The 27,006-nt window shown below is 36.2% G+C and overlaps 1 protein-coding gene across 1 annotated transcript in view; it reads right to left on the reverse strand.

Annotated features, from left to right (window-relative positions):
• Carf (calcium responsive transcription factor) overlaps positions 1–27,006 on the reverse strand; it is a 91,799-nt gene that overhangs the window by 60,870 nt on the left and 3,923 nt on the right. Inside the window, exons 2-8 of the mRNA XM_012513702.2 lie at positions 25,145–25,279; positions 18,024–18,142; positions 12,569–12,618; positions 8,275–8,395; positions 7,106–7,327; positions 2,640–2,700; positions 1,424–1,541 (exon numbers count right to left, since the gene is read on the reverse strand). Coding sequence (XP_012369156.2) covers positions 1,424–1,541; positions 2,640–2,700; positions 7,106–7,327; positions 8,275–8,352 — 479 coding nt within the window. The 5' untranslated portion in view covers positions 8,353–8,395; positions 12,569–12,618; positions 18,024–18,142; positions 25,145–25,279. The remainder of the gene's footprint in view (positions 1–1,423; positions 1,542–2,639; positions 2,701–7,105; positions 7,328–8,274; positions 8,396–12,568; positions 12,619–18,023; positions 18,143–25,144; positions 25,280–27,006) is intronic.

Raw genomic sequence — 27,006 nt, forward strand, 5'->3', positions numbered from 1 at the left:
TATATATATATAAACACATGGTTCTATACACATGAAAAGCATTTAACTACTCTATATTCTTAAGCATTATCAAAGACAATATATTGATCCCATCAGTAAAAATTTTAACAACCGTAAGTTGACCAAACCATTTATTATCATATGCTTTAATCATTACTATTTTTATTCACTACTAAATCAAAGGCTTAACTTTTTTCTGGGTTACACATACCCTCATAATATTTAAGTATTTTATATGTCTCTCTTAAAATTTATTTTGTATTCTTTTGGGGGAGGTTAGATTTTTGTCTTTTTTAAAAGTATTTAGTACTACACAGTCTACAGGGTTTCACTACACAGGTTGGATTACAGGCATACACCACCATGCCCAGTCTCAATCACCTTCCCAGCGTGCCCCGGGGGTGGGGCCAGCACAGCAGGCCAGGATAGAATCCCAGGCCCCTGCATCTGCCTAAACAAGTACTTTAATCTGCTGAGCTTCTGGCCGACCCAAGGTTTGGATTTTTGAGGCAAGGGTCTTTCTGTGTTGTTCAGGCTGCCCTTTAACTGACTACATAGCTCACAATTTGAGACCCAGCCTGGCCTCAAAGTCATAGCAATCATTCTGCCTCAGCCAGCTAAATGCTAGGATTACAGGCATGTGCTAACATGGCCAACTGTATTCTCATTATGTAATCATTTTTCGTTTATCAAAGAAAGAGCTAATGAAACAATTTCAGATGATCTGTTAAGAGTAACAAACATAGCCACACATAGTGATGCAAGCCAGTGATCCCAGTACAACGGAGGATCACTGTGAGTTCAAGGAACAGTGTGCAACACATAGCCAGCCAGCCTAAACTGCATAGTGAGACCCTGTTCCAAAATTAAAAAAGCAAAAACAATAAAACAATTGTGTCCATGAAAAGATTTCTTTTTTTCATGAAAAGATTTCTTGATTTTTTTACTTCTCTAAGTTATCTGAATAGAGTTATTTCAAGAAAAAACTTTTTGGGCTGGGGATATAGCTCAGAGGCCTAAGTGCCTGCCTGGCAAGTGCAAGGTCCTGAGTTTGATTCCTGGTACCAAATTGAAATAGAAGGGAGCAGAAACATTTTTATCATAAAACTTAATGAAACCAATAAAAATGTTTAAGAACTAGAATGGATGTCTCTTGGTCTTAAAATCTATTAGCGATGATACAGCCTTTCTATAACCTAAGAAGATAGCTAGGCAAGTGACACTGCAGAAAAGCAGCATATTTGATATGTAGTCTCTAGAATAGCATTATTTTCAAGATGCCACTAAAATAATTACATATATATTTGATGATAGTTTCTTCCATTTTCTATCTCAACTTTTTGATGTGATAATTTCAAAAGAGATTTCTATGATGATATCAAAAGATGGGTTCTCCTTCCCACTAACTCACCTGACCTCAGACTTTCTGGGCAACGTGAGCGACGTGTGAGAATGGAGGATGTAACTACTAGTGCTGTCTGCCAGAGCATCCACTCTTAGTGTTGGTATACTCCTGTCACTGGATTTCTCTTCAGAGATATCTTAACATAAGATTAAGAACAAAATAACATCAGTATTTATTATGAAAATATATCTAACTAGACCTTCATATTTGTAATAAAAAAGACAATTGTTCTGAAGCCAAAGAAAACAAAATTTAAAATGCTTTATTGAAAATGTCTCCAATAAATTTAATTACTTTTAATTAATTAATTCATTTATTTATTTTGGTGGAACCAGGGATTGAACTGAGGCCCTTGCACTTGCCAAGGAAGTGCTTATTCCACTGAGCCATCTCCCTGGCCCCTGTTTACTTTTAAATTATAATACCTACCACTAATATCTTGTAGTTAAGTTTTTAGAACTTATACTAAAAGTCTAGTATTTAAATATGGTAGAAATAATCATTATACTATTTGTTACAGGAAAATGTAGAATTTTTAAATTTATATACTGTATTTAGACCTTCTGGAAACTTTTTTTCTTTTCAGTGACTGCTAAGAAAGAACAAATGATCATATAAATATCTACCATAAGCCATCTCCTATGAAAGAGCAACAAAATACTGTAGGTATAAAGTTAGAAAATGGATCCAAATAGATGGGAAAGGGATGGAAGCCAAATAAGACAATAAGGATGTTACCAAATAGGTCAAGAAAGAATAACTAAAAAGAAATGAGGAAATTATTGTTCTTTTTGAATCAGAAGAAATACAGAAAAGAGATAAAGGGCAACAGGATAAAAATGATAGTTTAAAAAGGTAATGAGCCACAGGACTAACAAAAAATATTAATAAAAATACAAATGTAAAAAACTCCTAAAGCTAAGCACTCTATTCTTGTTATTGTTTCTATTATTATTTCTGTTATTATAATTAAGAAGAATTTATTTTATGCTCACTGGTCATTTGAGAGTAAGCAGGAGTCAACCAGCTTCATAGAATTCCAGAATGAAATAGACAGCTAACCTAGATAGGGTTGAAAAATGAACTTGAAATTTATTTGGGCTGAGATTTTTTCCTAATTATTCAGCTTACAATCTCACCTAAAGAAATAAATGTGATTTTCATAAGGTGATTTTCCAGAATATGTATTCCTTTCCAAACATTCTCAAATCCCCAGAATCTCATTATTACTCACCTTGAGGACTACTTGTATCCACAAGCTGCCCCTGAGGTACAATCACTTGTCCCATTCCTGTCTGGGTAGATGGAATTACATGAAGCACCTGTCCATTTTCTGATGGGCTAGCAACGATCATCTTGGAAGCATTAAAAAACAATTAAACGCATATGCCTACAATGATTTAACAGAATATACTGAGCCAAAACAAAAACACATACGTATCTCTACAAAGGATATTATTTTCCCCATTTTATAGATGAAAAGATTGAGACACACAAAAATATTTTCTAAGGTCTTGCAATGGACAAGTGGCAAAGCCAAGGTTCAAAATAGTCATTTTGACCCTACAGGCCATGGTCTTAATTATTTATGGTCTTTTTTTTGTGGAACTGGGGAATGAACTCAGGCCCTTGCACTTGCCAGGCAAGCGCTTATTCTAATAAGCCATCTCCCTGGCCCTTTTGTTGTTTTTTTGAGACAGTGTTTCACCATGTGCCCAGGGTAGCCTCAACTCACAGGGAACTTCCTCCCTCAAACTCCCAAGCATTAGGATTACAGGTGTGTGCCACCATGCCTGGCTATTACTCATGGTCTTAATCATTATAATACATATATGAAGTCTAATTACTTAGTAATCTGAACATAGTTGTAACTGAACTTAATAAATTTATGCTCTTCTACTTGTATTATCCATATATGTTTGACTTTTGTGTAGAAATCATTTGTCCTGTATTTTATGTCACTGGCATGAATTAAAAATGGTAACTTGTTAGCTATCTAATTAAACAGGATTTTTTTTTTTTACTTTTTAAAAAATTATTTATTTGGTACAGGGTCTCACTATGCAGCTCAGACTCATAGTGATCCTCCTGTTTCAGCCTCCCCAGCACTGGGATTCTAGGCATGCACCACCATGCCTGGTTTCAGTGGTCGGCATGGCACACCCGGGGCTCTGGGGCCAGCACAGCATGCAGTACTGGGGATCGAACCTGGGTCCTTGCACCTGCTAGGCAGGTCCTTGAGGAACAGGAGTTTTACATTTCTGCATTTATGCATCCATGTTGTTCCACAAAGATGACAATGGGAGTGTCCAAATAGCCTCAACCCACAAGGAATTACTGTACTATTTTTCAATTCAACAAATACACCCAAGTTGAGAGGAATGGCAACTAAAAAGGCATCTAAATTTGGAGAAAATATTTTGAACTTCTTTGAAAACATAAGTAACAAATGACTTGAAAGTAAGTTTTTAGGGATCAGGAATTTGGCTCAACAGCACAGCACCTACCTAGCAAGTTAAGGTCCTGAATTCAATTCCAGCTACCCCCTCTCCTGCCAAAACTAAAGTAAATTTTTAGGCTTCTTACATACTTTATCTGTTTTACTGGTCTCCTATTGACACAGTTTTACTATTCCACTCAGAATGTGCTATCTATTCTACTACAGCTACTTCATTTCATTTTGAATAAAAAGTTTAATTACAAGAATGGTAACTTTGGGGCTGGTGAGATGGCTCAGTGGTCTAAAGCACCTACTTAGAACAAGCTTAGCAAAAAAGCACAGGGACCACGGTTCAATCCCCCAGCACCACATGCCAGCCAGCCCCGCCCCCCTGGTGGGCTGAGCTGGCCACACACACACACAAATAAATAAAATAAATAAATTAATTTTTTTAAAAAATGGTAACTTTTCCAGAATCAAATAATCTTGTTTTTAAGGCACAGTAGCATGTATAAAATGACAGCCTTTCGTACATTTGGACTTCTAGATTCTTCTGTTGGATGAATAGTAAATAAAAGGGGAAAGTACCAAAGTATTTAATTCTGGATGTAAAAAATTAATATGTAGCTGTTCCACTCTAAATTATTTTTTGCATATGAACCTTTGCTGGTTAATATGGTTATAGAAGCTTACCCTTTCCTCGCATTTCAGTCCTGGGATAGGCTCAGAAATATATCTAGCCTAAGCCAAAACCAAGATTTCCTGGATTAGGAGTGTATTTGGTAGTACACTACCACTCTGATCAACTTCTAGCAATGAAGGAAAAAAAAAAAAACCACACATACAATTTATGTATTACATAATGTTTAAAAATTTTATTACATAAAATTATATTAAAAAACCTTCCCTACACACTTCTCTTAGGCACATCACCAATATTCTTTAAGAATCTAAAGAAAATAGAGCACAGATTTAACTCTAGAATGCTCTAGACCCTAGGCAAAATGGTTGTTTATCTGTGTTGTAATTTATAATTGAAATTACTGTGCTTTTTAAAAAGAATTTTTAGGGCCAGGGAGATAGCTCAGTAGAATGAATGTTTGCCTAGCAAGCACAAGTCCTGAGTTCAATCCCTGGTACTGAAAAAAAAAAAAAAAAAAAAAAAAAAGAATTTTTACTGTGAAATAATACTGTAAATATACACATAGAAAAGCTGGGAAAATCAGAAAAACAAAAAGAGGATCATTATCTTTTATAGTATTATTTATATACATGTACTCTTTATTAACTAGAGAATACCTTAGAAGTTTTTCTCAATAATTATTTCTATTTCAATTAGGATCATTTTTCTTTCTTTTCTTTAAGGAGGAGAAATTTATTTGGGCTCACAGTGTTCAGTCTGTGGTGAGCAGCTGGCTTCCAAACTTAAAGAAGCCGGCAGAGGGGCATGACAACCAGACCAGACAGTGAGATTGGAATAAGGAGGTGGAGACCACCATCAGCCTTCCCCACAACGGCCCAGGGGCCCCCTCCCACCAGCTCCACCCCATAGGACCACATTCCTCTGGCCAGCGCCAGGAGTCCCCTGAGAGCAAGCCTAGGACTATCTCGATGTAGTCATCTTCCACACACAAAAAGTTTTGTGGGTCCTTTGGGATCTAGTCCGTGACATTAGCTGTGAATTCTTTCATTGTCGCTGTGGAATAGCTGAGTACATGAGAACTTGCCTTGTTGTATTTATCTATTGAAACCCTTATGTGTCCTCTCATAATTGTCAGTTTGAGGCTTTTCTGAGCTGTGTCGCTCCGCGGTAGTTTATGGTTGGACACATCTATACCGATCCCTCTCGTAGGCCTGCGTGTAGCCCTAGGGACCTACCTAATTCTAGAAAATATTTTCAAAATGCATGGAAAAGTACTCTTAGCCATGTGTGTGTGTTTTTTTTTGTTTTTTGTTTTTTTTTTTAAGAAAAATAGACATGACATTAAAAGCAGAGAACAACTGAGATTCAAAATTTCATTAGACGCCACATTTTGGTGAGTTGATGGTCCAAACACGCGCAGCTTTAACAAGTTAAAAAAATAACAAAAACAGCTGCTCTCTGTTCTTTTTATTGCTTATTTCACTGTAAAGCCCAGGTCCTCCGAAACTGGGGCAGTGAGGCTTTCTATATTATTTTTAAAACAAATTAAGATCATTCTTCATCTCCTTTATTCAAAATATGACACTTTGTAAAAACACTTGAACCAACAGTTTGAATCTGCACTCTCACTGTTCTCACCTGTGCATACTATTATTCACAAAATACATACTATCTACCTACAAAGATTAGAAGGATGAACCTATGGACTCTTCATTTGTACTGCTTTCTGTTTTTTAAACCATTTTTTATTTGTACAAGTTTGTAATATATAATAATTACATTTATTATGGGGAATTAGTATGTGAACACAACACATCTTAATTCTCTTGTGTCCCCTATTTCTTCTACTCCCATCCCTCCCTGTTCCTTCCATCTCTTAATGTCCTTTTCCCACTGCAAAAGCTCTGTTTCTACTTTTTTCTTTTAATTTTTTTTTAAATCCGTTTTCCCTCCATCTCTTTTTCTCCTTTCCTTTTGAAAAAGATCTCCCTACTTCCTATTATCTATCTTTGTTATCTGTATTTCCTTGGACAGAGGACTTCTGTTTAGAATATATAAAGAACTCAAAATAATTACTCTCCCCAAATAAAAAAGCCAATAAAAATATTGGAATTTTTTTTTTTTTTTTTCTCCAGAACTGGGGATTGAACTCAGGCCCTTGTACTTGCCAGGCAAGTGCTTATTCTACTGAGCTATCTCCCGGGCCCAAAAAAATGGGAAATTTTCTGAAATAAATAGACACACATCTCTGAAGAAAGCCATTAGAAATTGCATTCTTTTTAAGAGAGGTTGCTGGCCTGTCATATGCAAGTCACTAGTTCAGTCTATTGCACATACTGAGAAACACATAAATTATATGTAAATTTTAGCACATTATGTTATGGTTCCAATTCATCTTAAAAGACTAGTGTACCAGATAGAAGTGGCTTAGTAAAAATAGTTTAAAGTGCTACTTACAGGCCTGAAAAGAGCCTTTAAAATCCTTACATAAAACTGAAAGTCATGAACACAGAATTTTCAACACAAGATAAATCAATAGTACCAAGAAATTAAGGTCATCTAGTAAGACTACCTATTGCCAAATAGCATAAACTGGTTATTTATAAAATATACTCACCATTTGTGAATCTCCCAGAGACTGAAGTTCATATTGAACAGGATGCCCATTTTGGTCCACTAGATGGAACTGCTCTGCAGAAAGAGTTGGGGTCTCAGTTAGGGGTCCTGGGATATCCTGTGGTGTGAGTGTATCATTTGCTTCAGCAGTAGTGACAGACAAAACTGTCGGAGAATCATTTTGTCCAAAGGAAGGATCCCTGGTGTCCATACAAGCTAGATGCTTTTGTAAAACAAAACAAAACAAAACACACACACAAAAATCCTACTTAGGTCTTTGCAAAATATGTTGTCACTATTTTTTTAAAAAGAAAACATTATATACGATAAATACATATACACACGAAGAAAGGAAGGGGATTAAGAAATAAAAAGAACAGGGGGAAAGAGAAGTGAATTAAAATGTGTTATGTACAAGTATTAACTTCCCATAAGGAAAGCAATCATTATGTATTGCATGTGTGTACTAATAAACTAAAAGAAAATGCAAAGTTTATCTAAAAAACAGAACATACATAATAAAAATGGTAAGACATTTTTTAAAAGCTAGTTTATTTTACTTTGATAAAAATGTAAATTTAAGGCCAGTGAGATAGCTCAGCGGTCTGTCTGTTTGGCAAGAGCAGGGACCTGGGTTCCATCCCTGGCACCAAATGCCTTGCTAGCCCCGCCCCCAGGTATGCTGAGCCACCCCTCCCCTGACCTCCCAGACTGCACTGGTGGCAGACACCTATAATTCCAGTGCTGAGGAGGCTAAAACAGGATCATTGAGTCTGAGCTGCATAGTGAGACCGTATACCAAACATATTTTTTAAAAAAGAATGTCAATTTATAGGATAGAAAATATTTCTTTAGTGAACCTACTGCTTTTTATTTTCTAGTATCCAAATGTTATAAAAATAATTAGGCCATGGGAATGTACTCTGAAGTGATGAAATACAATTCAATATACATTTTTGTACATAATTTTTGTATATAACTTTTAATGAATGTCTTACTTTCCATAAAGTTCTGTATTATGAAATAAAACATAATAGACTATATAAGCAATTTAGTAGTAAAATCTTAAATCATTAAATATAGTAAGTATTCCTTAGACATAAAAAGTCATCTAACAAATAGCACGCTGTTTTCCCAAGAAGAAAAAGAAGTTTTCAGTTGAGTCTCTACCTCAAATTCCTGCACATCTGTTCGGGATGTTTCATCATCATTACAGCTGGCTTCTAATGAATCGTTAGACTCTTCCATTCTGGTGTTGAACTCAATTCCATTTTCTCCTATTATTTAATAGCTGCAAGAGTTCAAATGTCTGAAAAACTAAAGCATTTTACATATTCATGACGTTTTACCTTAAATCTCGTATGTCCTTTACTAAGGAACTTTTTTTTTTTTTTTTAAATATATTCAGTACAGGGTCCACAGGGTCTCACTACACAGATTGGACTCTCAATGATCCTTCCTGTTTTTCAGCCTCACAAGAGCTGGGATTACAGGCGTGTGCCACCACATCTAGTCTCATTTACTGTCAGTGAGCCCCAGGGCAGGGCTGGCACGCTACTGTGGAACTTTATAAAATTTAGATAAGACCATTTGCAAGATAAGAATATATTCAAGGGAAAGCACAGATGATTATGTAGTTTTCTCATACAACCTTTAATTACATTCTTACACTAGATGATTAAACTTGTTTTTGTATGACAGGAAATGGTATATCTTTATAAATAACTCAAAATTACTCATTTCACAATGATTTAATCCAAATAAAGGCTTTTAATTTTATGAGCTGGGTGTGTCCTACTGTAACAATATACAGTTTAAGCAAAGAGGTGCCAAGGCAGATGTGAATTATATACACAACAATCTCCTCTTTATCTGTAAGGGATATACTGCAAATACTCTAATGGATGCTTGTAAACTCTAAGGACTGTACTAATCCCTATATCACTATGGGTTTTGGTTTTGTCTATACATACACATCTATGATAAAGTTTAATTTACATACTGTTATAACCTGTGCAATTGATTCCAATTTTGTAACTCTGTATGCTTCCACTGAAACTTTATTAACTGTTATAACCTGACATAGGCACCACCATCTTGTTCTGTATGCGCCATTCTAAATGCTGTAACTTTCCACTGTGCCCCTGTTCTCTACTTGAGAACCTGCAGTTGGGCCTTTCTCACGCTGTCCTTTGTGTACACCTGAATCTAGTTCCAGCCCAATGCCCTGTTCTTGCCCTCGTTCCCAGTTACAAACTGTACCCACCACTGTACCTGTTATTGTTCATTAGAAACAGGTAATTTTTTAACTGTAGCCCCTAGATGAACCCTTGACGTCAGCTTTTGTGGTTTATTGGCTTAAATACCCACTCCCCTCATGCTCCCAGCGTGCACCTCAGCATCTTGTGGGGGTGTCTGCCGCTGGGTACCAGCTAAAATAAAGTGCTTCTTTTCTTTTCGAGCCTGCCTCATTTTTGAGTTACAACATTTGGGGGTTCGGCTGGGATCCCACGGGAATCTCCCGTTTTTAAGAACATCTTGTAGTAACATCTTTTCAAGCCTGTCTCATTTTTTAGTTACAACACATACTAGTAAAAGAACAATTATTATTAATAAACTAGAACACATACAAAAAAACTAGAACACTTACAATAATATCCTGTAATAAGTTATTTAAAACTTAGGCATTATTTTGTTTATTTATTTATTTTTGAGGAACCAGGGATTAAACTCAGGTCTTTGCGCTTGCCAGGCAAGCGCTTATTCTACTGAGCCATCTCCCCAGTCCTGGCATTGTTTATTTCTGAAAATTTCCATTATCTGGGTAATATTTTCAGGCAACTGTTGATTACAAGTAACTAAAACCATAGAAACAAAAACTACAGATGAGGGAGAACTTCTGAAAACAACTTTTTGTTTCTTGCAGGTACTTTTGATGTTTTGAGACAGAGTCTTGCTTATATAGTCCAGGCTGGCCTCAAATTCACAGTGATCCTCCTGCCTCAGACTCCCAAATGCTGGGATTACAGGAGTGTATAACCCTGCCTAGTTGCACACAATTCTTGCCATTAATATTTAACCATACCATTTGAAATTAGCTTGACAGGCTTGGAAAATGAAAAGTATTTAATGACAAAAATACAAGTCACTTAGACCAACTACACTGGTTTGGTTCTCAATAGGGACAATTTTACAAGGCAATAAAATCAGTCTGCTTTTAATATTACAGCTACAAAGTACCTTCACATCGCCTTACCTTTCAGATTTAAATTAATAACTGTATTCTGATCTAATTTATTACAAAAACTCCTAAAATACGACGTAGCCTATAGTTATCTCTTGGGCTACAGAACAGCAATTTTATACCTTTCTGTTGTTTTGAATTTTGCACGCTATATCACCTACAAATAAAATTTCTTTGAAGCAGTTTTAAAAATTCAAAAAGTTGAAAATGGCAAAGTAGAGACTGAGAACAAAATATAGCCTCTCCAAGGAACTGGAATGGAGATACCTGGAAAACAACAACTGGGTGAAGGGTGGGGGGAAATTGCAAATCAGGAGGGAGCAGACAGGAAACCTGGAAACTGCAGAGCAGCTGGAGAAACAGAGCACAGCAAAGAAAAGCCAAGGAAGCCTTTTGGAAAGGGGCCCTAGGCCATCTCCACTGACACAAGGTAAGCCTGAAGAGAATAGTGCTAGGGACAAAAAAAGAGACTGAGCTGGCAGTGCTAGCCCCAAGAGAAGCCCATAGTTACAGTGAACTGCAAAAAGCAGCATTGGGCTTTTACCTGGAAAGTGACTCCTGCATGGCAGGCTAGAGTTCGAGAACAAATCCAGTGTAGTGCCTGCAATATTTAAGAGGATTTAATCAAAAGCCACTTTGGCAAGAGGTTAACTGCTCAAGATGGAGCTGCACAATGACTAAATCTCAGGATTTCTGGTGTCACTCAGTGACTGGGTAGCTGACGGGCATAAGAGACAGTAACAGAGAGGGTGTAGAGTAGACAGAGAAGTTTAAATTCAGGCTAGGAAAGACTTAGAGGAGTTCTACTCTCTGAGGTGAGAAGCCAGGGAGCTGGGGAGATGCTCAGTAGAATAAGAGCTTGCCTGGTGAGAAGCCAGGCTGTTCCTGTGAGGCTTTTGGAGGAGGGTAAGCCTGAAAGTGCTGGAAATAAATCCAGTGACAACTAGAGCCCTCACCCCGTCCCTACATCCAGCACAAAGCTCAGTGATCTGTTTGCTTTCCCCATCTGCCAGCATGATCAGAGATCTGCCTTAGCTTGTGCAATTGCTACTATCTGGGGTGTATGCACAAAGGATCATCCGGAGTAGGGAAAGCCCCTTATAAACCTACAGGCCATGGAGCTAGGCAAAGAAAGCAATGACTTGGCGTACGTACATAAAGTGACAGTAGCCACAGAGTAGAAACCACTGAATGACTGTGCCAAGCAATATCTCATGGTGTTTCCTTTATATGAGAGACACAAAGTATAAAGAGCCAAATAAAAGCTAGATAATAGGAAACAGGGAGACCTTTAGTGAACTGGAAAGGATCTCAGATATGGGTGGGGTGGAGGAGAGGGAAAGGGGATTTAAGAAGAATTAAGATGCATTATGTACATGAACCAACTTACCATTTTAAATTACATTTTGTAAACATGTACTAATAAAAATTTTTTTAAAAGACACTTCCACTCATGGTAATATGGGAGACTAGACATTGTAAAGATTCTTTTGCTATGAAGTTGGTCTAAAATAAAATATTTTACTATAAATATAAAGCTGGTCTAAAAATATTTTGCTATAAAGTTGGTGTAAAATAAAATATTTTGCCTGATGTGATGGCACATTCTTCTAAGCCCAGCTCACAGTACCTGATGCAGCACTTGGGAGAATCACATTTGAGTTCAAGGCCAAACTGGACTACAAAGTGAGTTCAAGGCCTGCCTAAACTAAAGAGCAAGACCATATCTCAAAAACAGTAAGTAAATAAATAAATAAAATAGTTTGTGGTGGGACCTGTCATTAGAAATTACAAAAATCAAAATATTTTCATGTATTCCCCCAAAAGACAATAAAAAACTGTGAACATTGACAAGAGTAAAATACATAGGAATGGATCTAATAAAAAAAAGGAAAATATTTTTATACAAAGTACAAAAAGCTTTTCAGAAGATCTAAATACTTGAAAAGGTATACAGTGTTCACACATTAGAAAGTAGTACTATTATGCTGGCAATAATACACAAAGCAATCTATATTCAATGCAATCATTATTATAATATCATACTCTTCTAAGAAGTAATGGAAAAGCTAATCCTAAAATTTATACAGAACTTCAAGGGCCCCTGAATAACCAAAATGTTTCTGAAAAAGAATGAAGTTGGAAGTCTCACATTTCAGATTTTAAAAATTGTAATAAAGCTATAGTAATTAAGAGTATAGGACTGGTGATATAGCTTACCAGCAGTGTTTGCCTTAGCATAAGCAAAGTCCTGGATTTCATCACAAGCACTGCCAAGAAAAAAAAAAAAAAAAAATGACAATGACACAAGGATACACATACAGAACAATGGAAATAAAGTGAAAAAATAAATGCATCTACCTATTGTTAAGTTATACTTAACATAGTACCAAAAGCATTTGCTAGAAAAAAAAAAAAAAAAAAAAACATGGGAAAACTGAAGAGCCACATGAAAAGGAATAGTGGGCAAAAAAATTTAAAATGTATTAAATATTTAAATATAAGCCCTGGATTTGGGGATATAGCTCAGTGGCATAAAAACCTGCCTGGCAAGCGCAGGTCCCAGGTTAAATCCCCGGTACTGGGGGGAAATAAAAGATACAAATGTAAGCATTAAAACTGTACAACTTTTAAAATAACACATACACACACACACACACACACACACATACACACACACACAGAGTTGAATCCTTGTGATCTTGGATTTGGTAATGGTTTCTTAGATGCATCACATAAAGGATCACAAAAATAAATAAAAATTAGATGTCTATAGAACACCATGATCAAGAATGTGAAAAAAAATTTTGCTGGCTATACCTCACACAGAGGACTAATAACTAGAATAAATAAAAAACTAAAGGGTCAGAAGATAGCTCAGTGGCTTAAATGCCTCCTTGGCAAGCACAAGGTCCTGAGTCAGATCCCTGGTACCAAAAAGAAATGAAGAAGAGGAAGAGGAAGAGGAAGAGGAAGAGGAAGAGGAAGAAGAAGAAGAAGAGAGGGAGGAGGAAGAGGAGGAGGAGGAGAAGGAGGAGGAGGAGGAGGAAGAGGAAGAACTAAAAAAACCAAGACTTCCCAAAATGAAAGCCAACGAAAAATCCATCAATGAAATAAACAGATACTTCTCAGAAGAAGTACAAATGGCCAGTAAATACGAAAAACATTCAACAGCTATGGCCATTAAAGAAATGCAAATTGAAATAAGTTAAAACTGAGGTACAGGATCTCAGGATAAGTCCTGAGGGGATTTCACTGACCTTATCAGACCCAAAAGCTGTAACTCTTGTTGAATAGGTCTTGCTTTATCTTGGTCTTAACCATCCAGCAGAAAAGTATAAAAATGAAGTATAAGAAGTAAAGCCATGCTGTTATGTTGAGCTGTAGGGGACTCAGGCCAACAATTTCTGACACTGCCAGTGAAGCAGAAGACCCAATACTATTATGGACTACTAGACTCTTTTAGAATATTTTGCTGAGTTAACACACCTATAATATTCAAATAATGGAACTAAACAAGAAAAGGGGATACAGATGAATGTCCATTTTGTATCTGTGTATTCAGAATGGTTAGGATAGATATATAGTTACATTCTCTTAATGAATAGAGGGATTTGTTCTAATAGTGTTTGTAAATAGGATATCATGTCTGCATCTTGTACAGCAATTAACCACTAGGAAGAATGTATGCAATGTGTTAATTATTGAAACTGTCCTACCAATTTGGTTTGAAACTGTCTCATTGCTATTTGTTTCTCAAAAAAATTATGGGAAAAAATTAAAAAATAAATAAGTAATAATAACAATATAGAAATAAGTGTCTAACCAAGTTTATAACAGCACAATTCATAATAGCCAAATTATGGGAGCAGCCTTTATGTCCATGAATAGATGGACATACAAAGCAAGTGTACTGTTTACACACAACAGATTACTCTGCTAATAAAGGATAGATATGAGTCACTTGCAGGAAAATAGATATAGCCTGCAGACCATAATGTGAAGTGAACTAATACATACAAGAAAGTAATGGTTTCTTACAAATACTTTAGAGAACAAAATAGAAAATAATAGGAAACAGGGAGATAGATCTTTTGCAAATGGGAAGTGGACCAAGAAATAGAGGTAGGGGAGCTGGAGAGAAAGGAAAGTAAAAAGAATTAAGATGTGTTATGAACAGTTCTCCATGATAAGTGTGACTGCTACATTCTGCCGGTATGTACTAATAAAAATTAAAAACTAAGATAAATGAAATTTGGAAGTTAAAAGCAACTTAATTAAAATATTTAAATTGACTAAATGCAGAGACAAAGCAAACTGGGGAATTCCAAGGGTTCAAGGGAAGGAAATGGGATAACTACCTAACGGGTATAAGATTTTATTTGGGGTTATGAAAATGTTCTGAAACAATAGGATGAACTCATTTAAGCATAGTTATAGTTGTATAAATTTCACTTATTCTTTAAAAAGTGGGTTTAGTATATAGCTTAATGATAAAGTACATGTCTACCATGCACAAGGGACTGGGATTAATTGCAAGCACCACAAAATAAAACAAAAAAAGTAAAATAATACCAAAAAGTATGGGGATATGTACATACACACATATTATATATTATACATTACATGTGTAATACTAAAAATATTTATTTATATATCAGTGTGTGTAAGTATGCATGGTAATCAGGAAAATGTGAACGTGGACTAGATATTTGATAAAAATGTCTTAAGGAATTTCAACTGTGTTTTTAGGTAATATGAATGATGTGATGTTACTATTTATGGATAAAGTTGTACCATGTAAGTCAAGCTTGGTGGCACACACCTGTAATTCAAGCATACACTGCAACTGAATCTGAGACCAGACAGGGCTACATAGTCAGTTCAAGGCCTGTTTGAACTATATAGTGAGAACGTGCCTCAAATAAAACAGAACAACAACAACAAAAAATGTACTATGGTATGACATCCAGAGTTTGTTTTTAAAATATCAAAATCAGAAAACAGGATACAACTAGATGGAGATCTAAATAACATAAGACTAGCCACATAGTGATACTTGTTCAAGCTCATAAATGGTTTTAATAGCAAACATTGGCTTTAATATTCTACTTCTGTATATATTCATAATTTTCTTCTAAAAACTTTTTAAGAACGGATAGAAATTAGTGTAAAAATCAATTACACTATCACATATCACAGTGCAAGACTTCACTATATATACCTCCAATAGGCAAACCGATAAGAAACCATAAAAATACAGAAGAAACTTGATTAGACATTTAAAATGCAACTCCGGGGGCAAGGGATATAACTCAGTGACATAAGCACCTGCCTGGCAAGGGCAAGGTCCCAAATTCAATCTCAGCACCACACAAAAAAAAAGAAAGAAAAGCTATTCACCTTTCCTAAGAGAATCTATGTTTGTCTCAAATACATCAGGATCTGAATCATGATGAAAATACCATGTATCAAAACTTCAGGGATACAGTGAAAATAGCATTTAAAAGGAAACTCTCATATTAGAAAAAAGATAAAAATTTCAGTTGTACAAAAGGAATAGGTTTGACAGCTCTGTGTATGTCACAGTAACTATAGTTAATAATAACATATTCTGTATTTAAAAATTGCTGAATGGTATTAAGTGTCATTACCACAAAAAAAGATCTTAACTTTGGGCTGCAGGTATGGTGCACAGGTACAGGATTTGAGTAGCCTATGCAAGGCCTTGAGTTTAATGCCCAATATTGTGTGAGCACCTGCAAATGTGTGTGCACACGTGCGTGTGTGCATGTACACACACACACACACACAAAATGCGTGTTAATTAGCTTAAAAGAACCATTCTACAATGCATGCACATGTCAAAATACATTGTCTACCATAAATAAGCATGTTTTTAAATTAAAAAATAAAATAATTTTCATGTCATGCTTCTATGAAGGAAAAAGAAAACAATGAGCTAAGTAATCAAAAATGTAGGAAAATAGTAAATGCAAAAACAACAACAAAAAAAAGTAATACTGGAGTGTCATCCAATGAAATACACCAAAAGGTGCAGCAGAAAAACCAGTAATTCTACAAATTGATTTTTTTTTTCTTTACAAGTTGATTCTTTATAGAGAAAAAGATTTGAGGAAAGAAAAAAAAAAAACACACACAAAACATTAGGAATAAAAAGAAGACTACAGGGCTGGGGCGATGGCTCAGCAGTCTAAGCACCTGCCTCGCAAGCACAAGGACACAGGTTCAATCCCCAGTACTGCATGCTATGAGGGCCCTGGTACCCATGGCACGTACAGCCAGCTCTGAATTCAAGTGTGGTGATGCACACCTATAATCTCAGTGCTGGGGAAGCTGAGACAGGGGGATTACTGAGTCTGAGTTGCACAGCAAGACCTTGTACTGAATAAATAAATAAATAAAATTTTTAAGAAAGACTACAGAAGCAAAATTAAAGAGGTAAGAATATCACAGACAAATACCTAGAAAGAAACAATTTACTGAAATGAATTCTGGAAGAATTATAATGGCTAAATAGTCCTATACAACATTAAAAATAATTTAACTGAAAGTGAAAATTCTTCCCACATAATAAATACCATGGCAAGACATTTTATAAGCTTTTTAAAATTATGTTTAAAAAAAAAACATAATTTCAAGTTTGTATGTTCTCTTCTGTAATGTAAGGAGAGATTATATCCAAGTCATTCTAAGGGGATAATATAAACTAGATACAAAAATAGACAAAGATAGGATAAGGAAAAAATATATAGCTCAATTTTAATTTTTATATTAAATGTATTTTCTAGTTTTTCTATCTGATGTTTTCTCTTCTGGGTCCTTGCTCACCAGAAAAACACTGCTCCTCCCAGAATTAGCCAGTCATGGAGATGAGTCTTCTGTAAACCTTCCTTTCCTATGCATAATAATCCCATCCACAGAAACCCACCACTTTTTTTTTTTTTAAATTATTGGGCTGGCCAGATAGCTCAGCAGATTAAATCACCTGCTCAAGCAGGCACATAGGGACCAGGGTTCTATCCCTGGGGCGCAGTGCCAGTCCCGCCCCCCAGGATGCACTGAGATAGCAACTAAGGCTGGGTATGGTGGCATGTGCCTATGATCCCAGCACTTGGGAGGCTGAAAACAGGAGGAACACTATGAGTCTGATCTGAATGGTGAGACCCTATAGATCCTATACTAAATATGTTTTTTAAAAATTATTTATTTATGTACAGTCTCGCCATACAACTTGGACTCATAGTGATCCCTCTGTCTCAGCCTCCCCTTGCCTGGAATTACAGGCATGTGCTACCATGCCTGGTTTTGGTGGCTTGCATGGCATGCCCAGGGGTCTTGCTGTACCAGGGATTGAACCTGGGTCCTTGCACTTGCCATGCCAGTGTTTAGACCATGGAGCTATCTCCCCAGTTGCAACCACCTTCTTTATAGAACTTCTGCCCTTGGGGTCACTGTCCTCCTCCTCTAATCACCACAGGATCAGCTATCAGACAATCAGAGCCAGCCAATATACCCTGCAGTCCAATAAAATCACTCAAACCAGCCAACTCTAGACCAACTTGGCCTGCTTATACTGCTATGTCCATTCTTTCTCCTGAAAACCATAATAAAGGTTCTTTCGCAGCCCCACCCACCCAGCCCTGCTACCAACCGTGGTGGTGTTTTGTGTGGCCCTGCAGGATATGGCATGTCCTCTTCTTCTTGGAAGCTGTGAATCACAGACTGTCTTTTCAGTGGCAATTATCTCCTGTTCTGTCGGCCTCAGCATACCTATACAGAAGTAAATTCTGTGCTTAGAAATAATTATAAAATGTAAATATAAAAATTCTGTGATGTATAATCCAAGAAGCCACAAAATTTATGTTTACCATTATTTTATGGGCAACTAAGAAAGAAAAATAATGAATAACAATGATATATGCTTTCTTTTCATTTAGAATTTTTATTTCTTAACTTATTGGAAGGTTCTTCTAAATAGTTTTAGAACATAAAATTCTTATACACAGATCAAAAAGAAAATACATGCCCTTTGTTTTCAGAATCTGATTTCATGGAGTCAATTCCAATTCAGAATTACTATTTTTCCTACTTTTTCAAAGGGTTTAATTTTTCTCTTCATAAAAATCATGAAGAATAAACAAAAGGAAAATGCATTAAAAACATAAGAACCAAAGTCCTGATATAGGGCTGGGGAGATAGCTCAGTGGCATAAATATCTGTCTGGCAAGCGCAAGGTCCTGGGTTTGATCTGCAATGCTGCAAAACAAAACAAAAACCAAACTCCTAAACTGGTTTTGGATTACACAGAACAAGTCTGTTAATTTAATCTAGTTTTGGGTATGTTGATGAAACATGGTTGGTATCTGCCTTCTCTCATCCAAAACCCTTTCCTATGGCCTTTAGGGTTCAAGAGGTTGAAAATATGCTCCACTACTATTTCTAAACTGCTGATGTGTTCTTTAAATTCTTATTCTCATGACTGTGTATAGGCAAAATTATAGGTATACATGCTATTTGGTCAACAGTTATAAAATACCATCAATTATAAGATATGTTAATTTCAGGAATATAAAAATATGCGGAAATGTGCATTCTAGAATTACTAACTTGAATAACTCATCATGATCAGCTTAGGATTTTTCCAAAATTAATAAGGAAATAATTAGAAACATGGCATCATCACATTAACAGCTTAAGAACAAACAACTTTAATTATCTAAAGTTAAAATTCTTTTCTTTTTCAGTTACGTATTTGGTACAGGGTCTCACTACACAGCTCAGACTCATAGTGATCCTCCTGTTTTCAGCCCCCATCTGCTGGGATTATAGGTGTGCGCCACCATGTCCAAACCTAAAATTCATTTGATAAAATTCTACATGTTAAATAATAAAAGTGCAAATAAACATATAAATTTATTTACTATTTTTTTTTTTTTTTTTTTTTTTTTTTTGCAGAACCAGGGATTGAACTCAGGCCCTTGCACTTGCCAGGGAAGTGCTTATTCCACTGAGCCATCTCCCTGGCCCCTAAATTTATTTACTATTTACAAGGTAATAATAACAAATTTATAGATTACTTATAAAGAAAGTGTGAATAAATTTCTGTTTAAAGATTTCTTTCTTTCGTTCTCTTTTTTTTTTTTTTTTTTCATTTTTTTTCCACTCTATAGATCAGGCTGTCTTTGAACTCAATATATAGCCCAAGTGGGTCTCAAACTCTTGGTCATCCTCCTGCTTCAGCCTCACAAGTGCTGGGATTAAAGGTATATACTCCACAACACCCATCTATTTCTATTTTAGAATTAGTACAAAACATCTAGATCGATCAAAGAAATACAGCTAATCTTGAGAACAAATCAACTTTAAGAAACAAATGAGTACATAGAGGAAAATTTCCTAATAGATAGGTTTTATGATAAGAAATAAACTTGGCATAGTCATACATACCTGTAATTCCAGCACTTGGGAGTCTGAAGCAGGATTACTGCAAGTTTGAAGCCACCCTGAACTGTACAGTTAGTCTGTCTCAAAAAGCCAAAAAAAAACCCCCCAAAAACCTGAAGAAATATAAATTGTCATAAAATATGGTGAAAAATTAAACCAGAGAGCAAATTGATACATATACATATGTGTGTGTGTGTGTGTGTGTCTTTTTTGTGAAAAGGTCTTGCTATATAGTACAGGCTGTGAAAATACGTAATTGTATCAAGAAGCACCAGAATCATTTTAGGCATCATATCTGCCTAATCACATTAGGCAGACATATGATCATATCAAGAGATGTAGAAAAAGCATTTGATGAGACTGGGCATGGTGGCATGTGCCTATAATCCCAGAGCTTGGCACACTGAAAACAGGAGGATCACTACAGGTCTGATCTACATAGTAAGACCCTGTAGACCCTATACTAAATACATTTTTTAAAAAAAATTTGATGAAATTTTACACCCATTTAGACAAAAACTTTAAACTAGTTGAACTTTTTCAACTACATAAAGCACTTCTACAAAAAGGCTACAATTAATATTACACAGCTCTTAGTGATGAGAAATGAAATACTTTCTCCCTAAGACTGGGGACAAGATAGAGATGTCCTTTATCAACATTCCTATTGAACAATGTATTGGAAGCCTTAGAAAAAGTAATGGGATGGGATTTGGGGCTGAAGAGATGGCTCAGTGGAATAAGCACTTCCCTGGCAAGTGCAAGGGCCTGAGTTCAATCCCCAGTTCTGGAAAAAACAAAACAAAACCGTAAAGGTCAAAAAGTAATGCGATGGGGTGAGGGTGAGGGGTGTAAAAGAAAAACTTTTGCAATAAGCAAGATCACAGGATACAAGGTTCAGACAAAAAAAGTCAACTGGTGCTGGGTGTGACAGTGCATTCCTGTAATCTTAGCTACTTCAAATCACAAATGACGACAGGCTGTACAACTTGGTGAGACCCTGTCTCAAAATGAAGTTTAAAAGAGAACTGGTGATGTAGCTTAGTTTGTTGGCTTTTATTCCTGGCAAAACATATGCAAACTTTTTTTGATTTTTAATTTTGTATTTTCTTTATAGTACATGTTTGTAGTACATGATTATGTTCATCATGGAAAGTTGGTATGTGTAATGTGACATTTCCCAATTTTTTTCTAACCTTTCCTCCCTCCCCTTTCTATGTATATGTATACATGTACAGAGTCACACATATATGTATAGACATATGCATATGTATATATGGTTTTTTTGTCCTTTGGGCGGGGGGAGGTCTACAGGGTGTTTAGGGTCTCACTACTAGATTCGCCTGTTTACAGCCTCCCAAGAGCTGGGATTATAGGCATGTGCCACCACGCCCAGTCTCAATTGCTGTCTCAGCATGCCCTGGGGGTGGGCACAGCAGGCTCAGGGATCAAACCCCTGGTCCCTATGCCTGCTTGCAGGTGGTTTTGTTTTTGTTTGTTTGTTTTTGTGGAACCAGGGATTGAACTCAGGACCTTGCACTTGCCAGGCAAGCGGTTATTCAACTGAGCTATCTCCCCAGCCCCTTGCAGGCACTTTAATCTGCTGAGCTATTTGGCTGGTCCTGTTTTTTTGTCTTTTTGAGACAAGTTCTCACTCTGCAGTTCAGGTTGGCCTTGAGCTCACTTTGTAGCCCATGCTGGTCTTGATTTTCTAATTATCTCCTTAACTTGCAACAATCCTCCTGCCTCAGCCTCCTGAGTGCTGGAATTACAGTTGTGCAACACCACGCCTAGTTATGTATATATGCTTTTTCATACATGTTTGTAGTACATGATGATCACATTCCTTGTAGGGCCTTGGTCCACATGAACAGCACTTCACACTCCTCTCGGCTTCAATCTCATTTCCCTCCCTTTTTTCCCCTCCCTGTCTCCTGGCTCCCTTCCCATATACCAAAGATCTCACCATTCCCTGTTTTTTTTTTTTTTTTTAATATATTTGGTACAGGATTTCACTATGCAGCTCAGACTCATAGTGATTCTCCTGTTCACAGCCTCTCCAGAGCTGGGATTACAGCTATGCACCACCATGCCCAGACTTGGTGGCTGGCTCAGCACATCTGCGGACAGGGCCAGTGTGGCAGGTGGTGCCAGAGATTGAACCCTGGTCCCTATGCTTGCCTAAGCAGAAGCTTAGTCTGATGAGCTATCTCACTAGACTCTGTTGTCTCTTTTATTTTGTATTTTACTTAAATATTTGGTTTCTTTTCTTCTTTTTCCTTTTTTTTTTTTTTTTTACTGGGAATTGATCTCAGGAGCTTGGCACTTGTCCCCCTGAGCTACATCCCTGGCCCTCATACTGGATTTCTCATATAAGAGAAACCATGTGATATTTAAGCTCGTGTGTCTGATTTATTTTCACTTCACATTATGGTCTCAAGGGGCATCCATTTTCCTATACCTGACTCTCTTTATCCTCCTTTATGGAAAAACACAAATTTAAAAACACAGGAACTATCTGAGGAAAGCTACAAAATTCTGATGAAAGAAATCAAAGATCTAAATAAATGGAGATATTTCACATTTATTAATGGGAGAAGTCAATATTTTAACATGTCATCAATTCTTCCTAACTTAATCCCAAAATATAAATGACACTTTACATATTAATAAAATATATCTAATGTTTATGCAAAAGGCAAAAGACCAAAATAGTACAATATTGAAGATCAAGGTTTGAAGACTTGGAAGTCTACTTTAAGATTAGCCTTACAATAGACCTATAGTAATTAGGACAACATAAACAGGCCAAGCAATGAGTGAAGAAGACGAGATAAGGAATAGACCAATAGCTCAACAGAACAGGATAGAGAACCAAACGGATGCATACAAATATTGTCAAATGATCTCCAACAAAATGAGCAAAGGCAATTTAGTAGAGAAAGGATAGTGCTTTCAACCCATGGTGCTAAAAGAAAATGTTCATATACATGCAAGAAGAAAAAGACTGTAGATAAACCTTATAGCCTTCAAAAAAACAAAAACAAAAAAAGAAATGGATCATAGAGCTAAATGTAAAATGCAAAAGTACAAAATTCCATGAGAATAACACAGAAAAAAACCTACATGACTTTGAATGCAGTAATGACTGATTTTTTTTTTTACTGAGACAAGGTCTTGTTACACAGCCCAGGCTGGCCATGAGCTTGGTACATAGCTCAAGCTGGCCTGCAACTCCCAATCCTCCTGCCTCAGTCTTCCAAATCCTGGCAATGCCACCATGTCCAGCTGGCATATGATACTAAACCAAAGGCAAAATATATGAAATAAATAATTGGTAAGGTAGACTTCATTAAAATTAAACATTTCTAACCTCTGCAAAAGAAAATGTAAAGAAATGGGAAAGAAGATGAGTCAAAGACTGGGAAAAAAAAATTGCAAAAAATACAGAACTTGTACCCAAAATATACAGAGAACTTTGAAAACTCGGAAGTATTTAAAATCTCAAGTTTTAAATGGTCAAAAGATCTTGAAAATAAACTAAAGAATATATACAGATAACAAATACATGAAAAGATGTTCAATATCATATGGCATAAGGAACTATAAACAAAATCTGAGTAATGAGATACTGAAAGTAAATAGAATTAAGATGTTGTGTATGCATACCAACTCCCTAAGACAAATATAATCATTATGTACTGCAAACAGGTACTAATAAAAATAAGGATAATACAATACACTTATAGAATGAATAAAAACTGACAGTATCAAATGCTGGTAAGAATACAGAAAAACAAGAACTTCTGCTACAGTTTTGGGGAATGCAAAATGGGAACAGTCACTTTGGAAGATAGTTTAGTGATGTTATGGCTTATATCTAGATGATACCCCAAAGCCTCATGCAGTCATAGAAGGGGCTTTTTCAGAAGTGGTGGATCTAGAGTGTGTGACACTGGGATTGATTCATGGTGTAATTTAGGCTCAAGGGCACTATGATTAAGGGTGTGAGTGCTACCAACCCTAAGCAGCATGGATAAGACACAAAACTTAGAAAGAGCTATGGTCACTCCTTGTTTGCTTGCTTTTGCTGTCTTCCACTGGACATTAATATTTCTCCTCTGTAATGCTTGTCCCCCACACTACCCTGCCTTGGAGCCAACCAATTATGGACTGACACCTCAACAGAGCCAAATAAATCTTTTTCCCTTTAACTTTAGGGATTGGGTGTTTGTCTCAGCAACAAGAAAAGTAACTAAGACAAGTGGTTTCTCATAAACTATAAAGGGTTTATTATATAGTGCAGCTATTTTGTTAGTAGGTATTTACTCAAAGGAGTTGAAAATACATGTCCAATAAAACATGTATACAGATATAACAGCTTTATTTATAAGTGTCAAAGTTGGAAGGAACCAAGATGTCTTTCAACAGAAATTAAATCAGAAAACTGGTACATTCCTGGGCTGGCCAGATAGCTCAGTGGACTAAAGCGCTTAGTGCCTACTTAGGCAGAGTGCAGAGGCCAGGGTTCAATCCCAGGCATCCCATGCCTGCCCCACCCCTGGGGCACACTGAGAGGGAGACTGAGACTGGGCGTGGTGGTGTGTACCTGTAATTCCAGTGCTTGGGAGGCTGAAAACAGGAGAATCACTGAGTCTGATTTGTGTAGTGAAACCCTGTACTAAATACAAAAAAAAAAAAAAAAAAAAAAAAAAAAAAGAAAAGAAAGAAACTGGTACATTCCTAAAGGGAAGTTCGTTGTTTGTTTGCTTTGAAGTGCTGTGGCTTGACTCTTGAGCCTCACATATGCTAGACAAGTGCTCTACCACTGAGTTATATGTCTAGGTCCATAAATGGATTTTTTTTTCAGTAATAAAAAGAAATCACACAAAAACACACAGAAACCTTAAATATCTACTGCTAAGGGAAGAAGCTAACTTGAAGGGGCACAGTAACAAATCAGTAGTTGGAAGAGTTTAGGGGTATGTAAAAGGCAGACAGATGAAACACTGGAGAATTTTATAGTAGTGAAAAATTTTGATACTTTTATAATAAGAGATATGTGACATGCATTTATCCAAATACATACAACTGAATAACAGGACCTTTTTTTTTTTTTTTTTGAGATAAGGTCTTTATAGTTCAGGCTGGCCTAGTTTCACTATGTAGCCCAGGACTGACCTTGAACTCAGTGATTGCTGCAACCTCCAGAGTGCTGGGATTACAGGGTGTATCATAATGCATGGATAATGGTTAACTTTTATAAAGCTGTTATTTTCAATTTGATAAAAATAAAATTATTACTTTCAGGCAGTGGCTCAAGTTTACCTTTCAGGCCTCAAGCATTCTTCTAGAAATGCCTTTTGTTTTCACTTGGAAGTTTTTCCTTTCAGAAGTGCGAAATCCTAAGTGTATCTTCATTTATATGAAAGCTATAACTGTGTCTTTACAGCAGCATTCTCTCTGTAATGAGAAGGTATTCAATGCATATTTTTATACATACAAATAAAATTACCAGATTTCATTACACCAGATTTATTTTTAAAATAGCCATTATCAGCCTTATGTGGTAGAACCATCAGTCGAAGAGACCTGAAGATTGAGACTGACTACAAGTAAGCACAGGTGTCTTAGGTAGGTTTCTTTACTTCTCCTTGCCAGATTCCTTATCTAAAATTAAGGATTTCAACTATATCTTTCATTCAATAATCACATTCTTTAACTGTTACTGATACAAAGTTCTCTGTAGAAACTGAACATTTTTTTCTCCATAAAAATATTTACTCATAGAAGATCTTTTGGAGCATAAAAAACTTAAAAATAGGGGGCCTCGGAGATGGCTCAGTAGATTACGTGCTTCGCTGGCAAGTGCAAGGGCCTGAGTTCAATCCCCGGTTTACAAAAACAAAAACAAAAATAAAAGCTGCCTTTCTATACCCCACCTTTCTAAAACAAACGTTTTCCTTTTCTTTTTTTTGGTGGGATTGTCGGTTAAACCTATGGATTTATATATGCTAGGTAAAGAGATTACCACTTAGATATATCTCTAGCCCAACAAATTTATTTCTTAAGAAGTATTCATACTGGGTAGAGGAACCAGAAAGAAAGAAGTACTAAGTATGTAGTCAAAACAGTTGATTAGGAAGGCATTCAACTTTTTTCACAAACTGCTTTCTAGAATGTTTCATATTGTACTACAAAAGTAAATTGTATGTTAAAAGATTATGGGGGACAAAGATATAGCTCTACAGTGCAGTGCCTGCCTGGCATGTTCAAGGTCCTGAGTTGGATTTCAAATATTCCCCTAAAAAAAGATTAGGAAGAAACTGCAAAAATTAGTGCTTCAGTGTTTTTCCTTATAGGAAAAAAGGCCTTATTGTTGTTTACATAGTAAATGCATGCCAGAGAGAAAAAGACTATGAAGGATTTAATCACTCAGTTCTCTGTAAAGGATTATACTTGGGATACTGCCATTTTATTTTACATAGTTTTATTTGTCCAAAACTCTAGAGGTAATTTCTTAGATACAACTTCTAATTAAGTATTTTAACATTGGATTATGTTGTTGAATTTACCCCGTCTTTTCTGTATTATCTGTTGTCAGGTACGATAGTGCATACCTTTAACACCAGCACTTTGGGAGGCTGAGGCAGGTTAAGGCTGCCGTGAGTTCGAGGCCAGCCTGGGCTACATAGAAAGATCGTACACATTCCTATAATACCAGCACTTTAGGAGACTGAGACAGATTAAGGCTGCTGCAAGTTCGAGGCCAGCCTGGGCTACATAGCAAGATCATATCTCAAAACAAGTTGTTTTATTTTATCTGTTAAAACTAATAATCTGAAAATAAAACCACAAACAGGATGAACCCACTTGAAGCTTAGACTTGGTTTCTTTCCATTCCAAGTATAAACCTTGGTTAATGTCTGAAGATTGCAAAAATTTTGAAATCACAATGATCCTCCGGCTGCAGCCTCAAGTGCTGGGATTACAGGGTGTAACACAATGCATGGATAACAGTTAACTTTTATAAAGCTGTTACTTTCAATTAGATAAAAATAAAATTATTACCTTCAGACAGTGGCTCAAGTTTAACTTCCAGGACAAAGATTTTTTTATTTTTAATTGAAAACAAAAAGGGCTAGGAATGTACTACTGTAGTGCATGCTTAGCTAATGTGTGGGGCCTTG

Source organism: Octodon degus, unplaced genomic scaffold (assembly GCF_000260255.1).
Source record: "Octodon degus isolate 3935 unplaced genomic scaffold, OctDeg1.0 scaffold00016, whole genome shotgun sequence".
Classification (NCBI taxonomy): Eukaryota; Metazoa; Chordata; class Mammalia; order Rodentia; family Octodontidae; genus Octodon; species Octodon degus.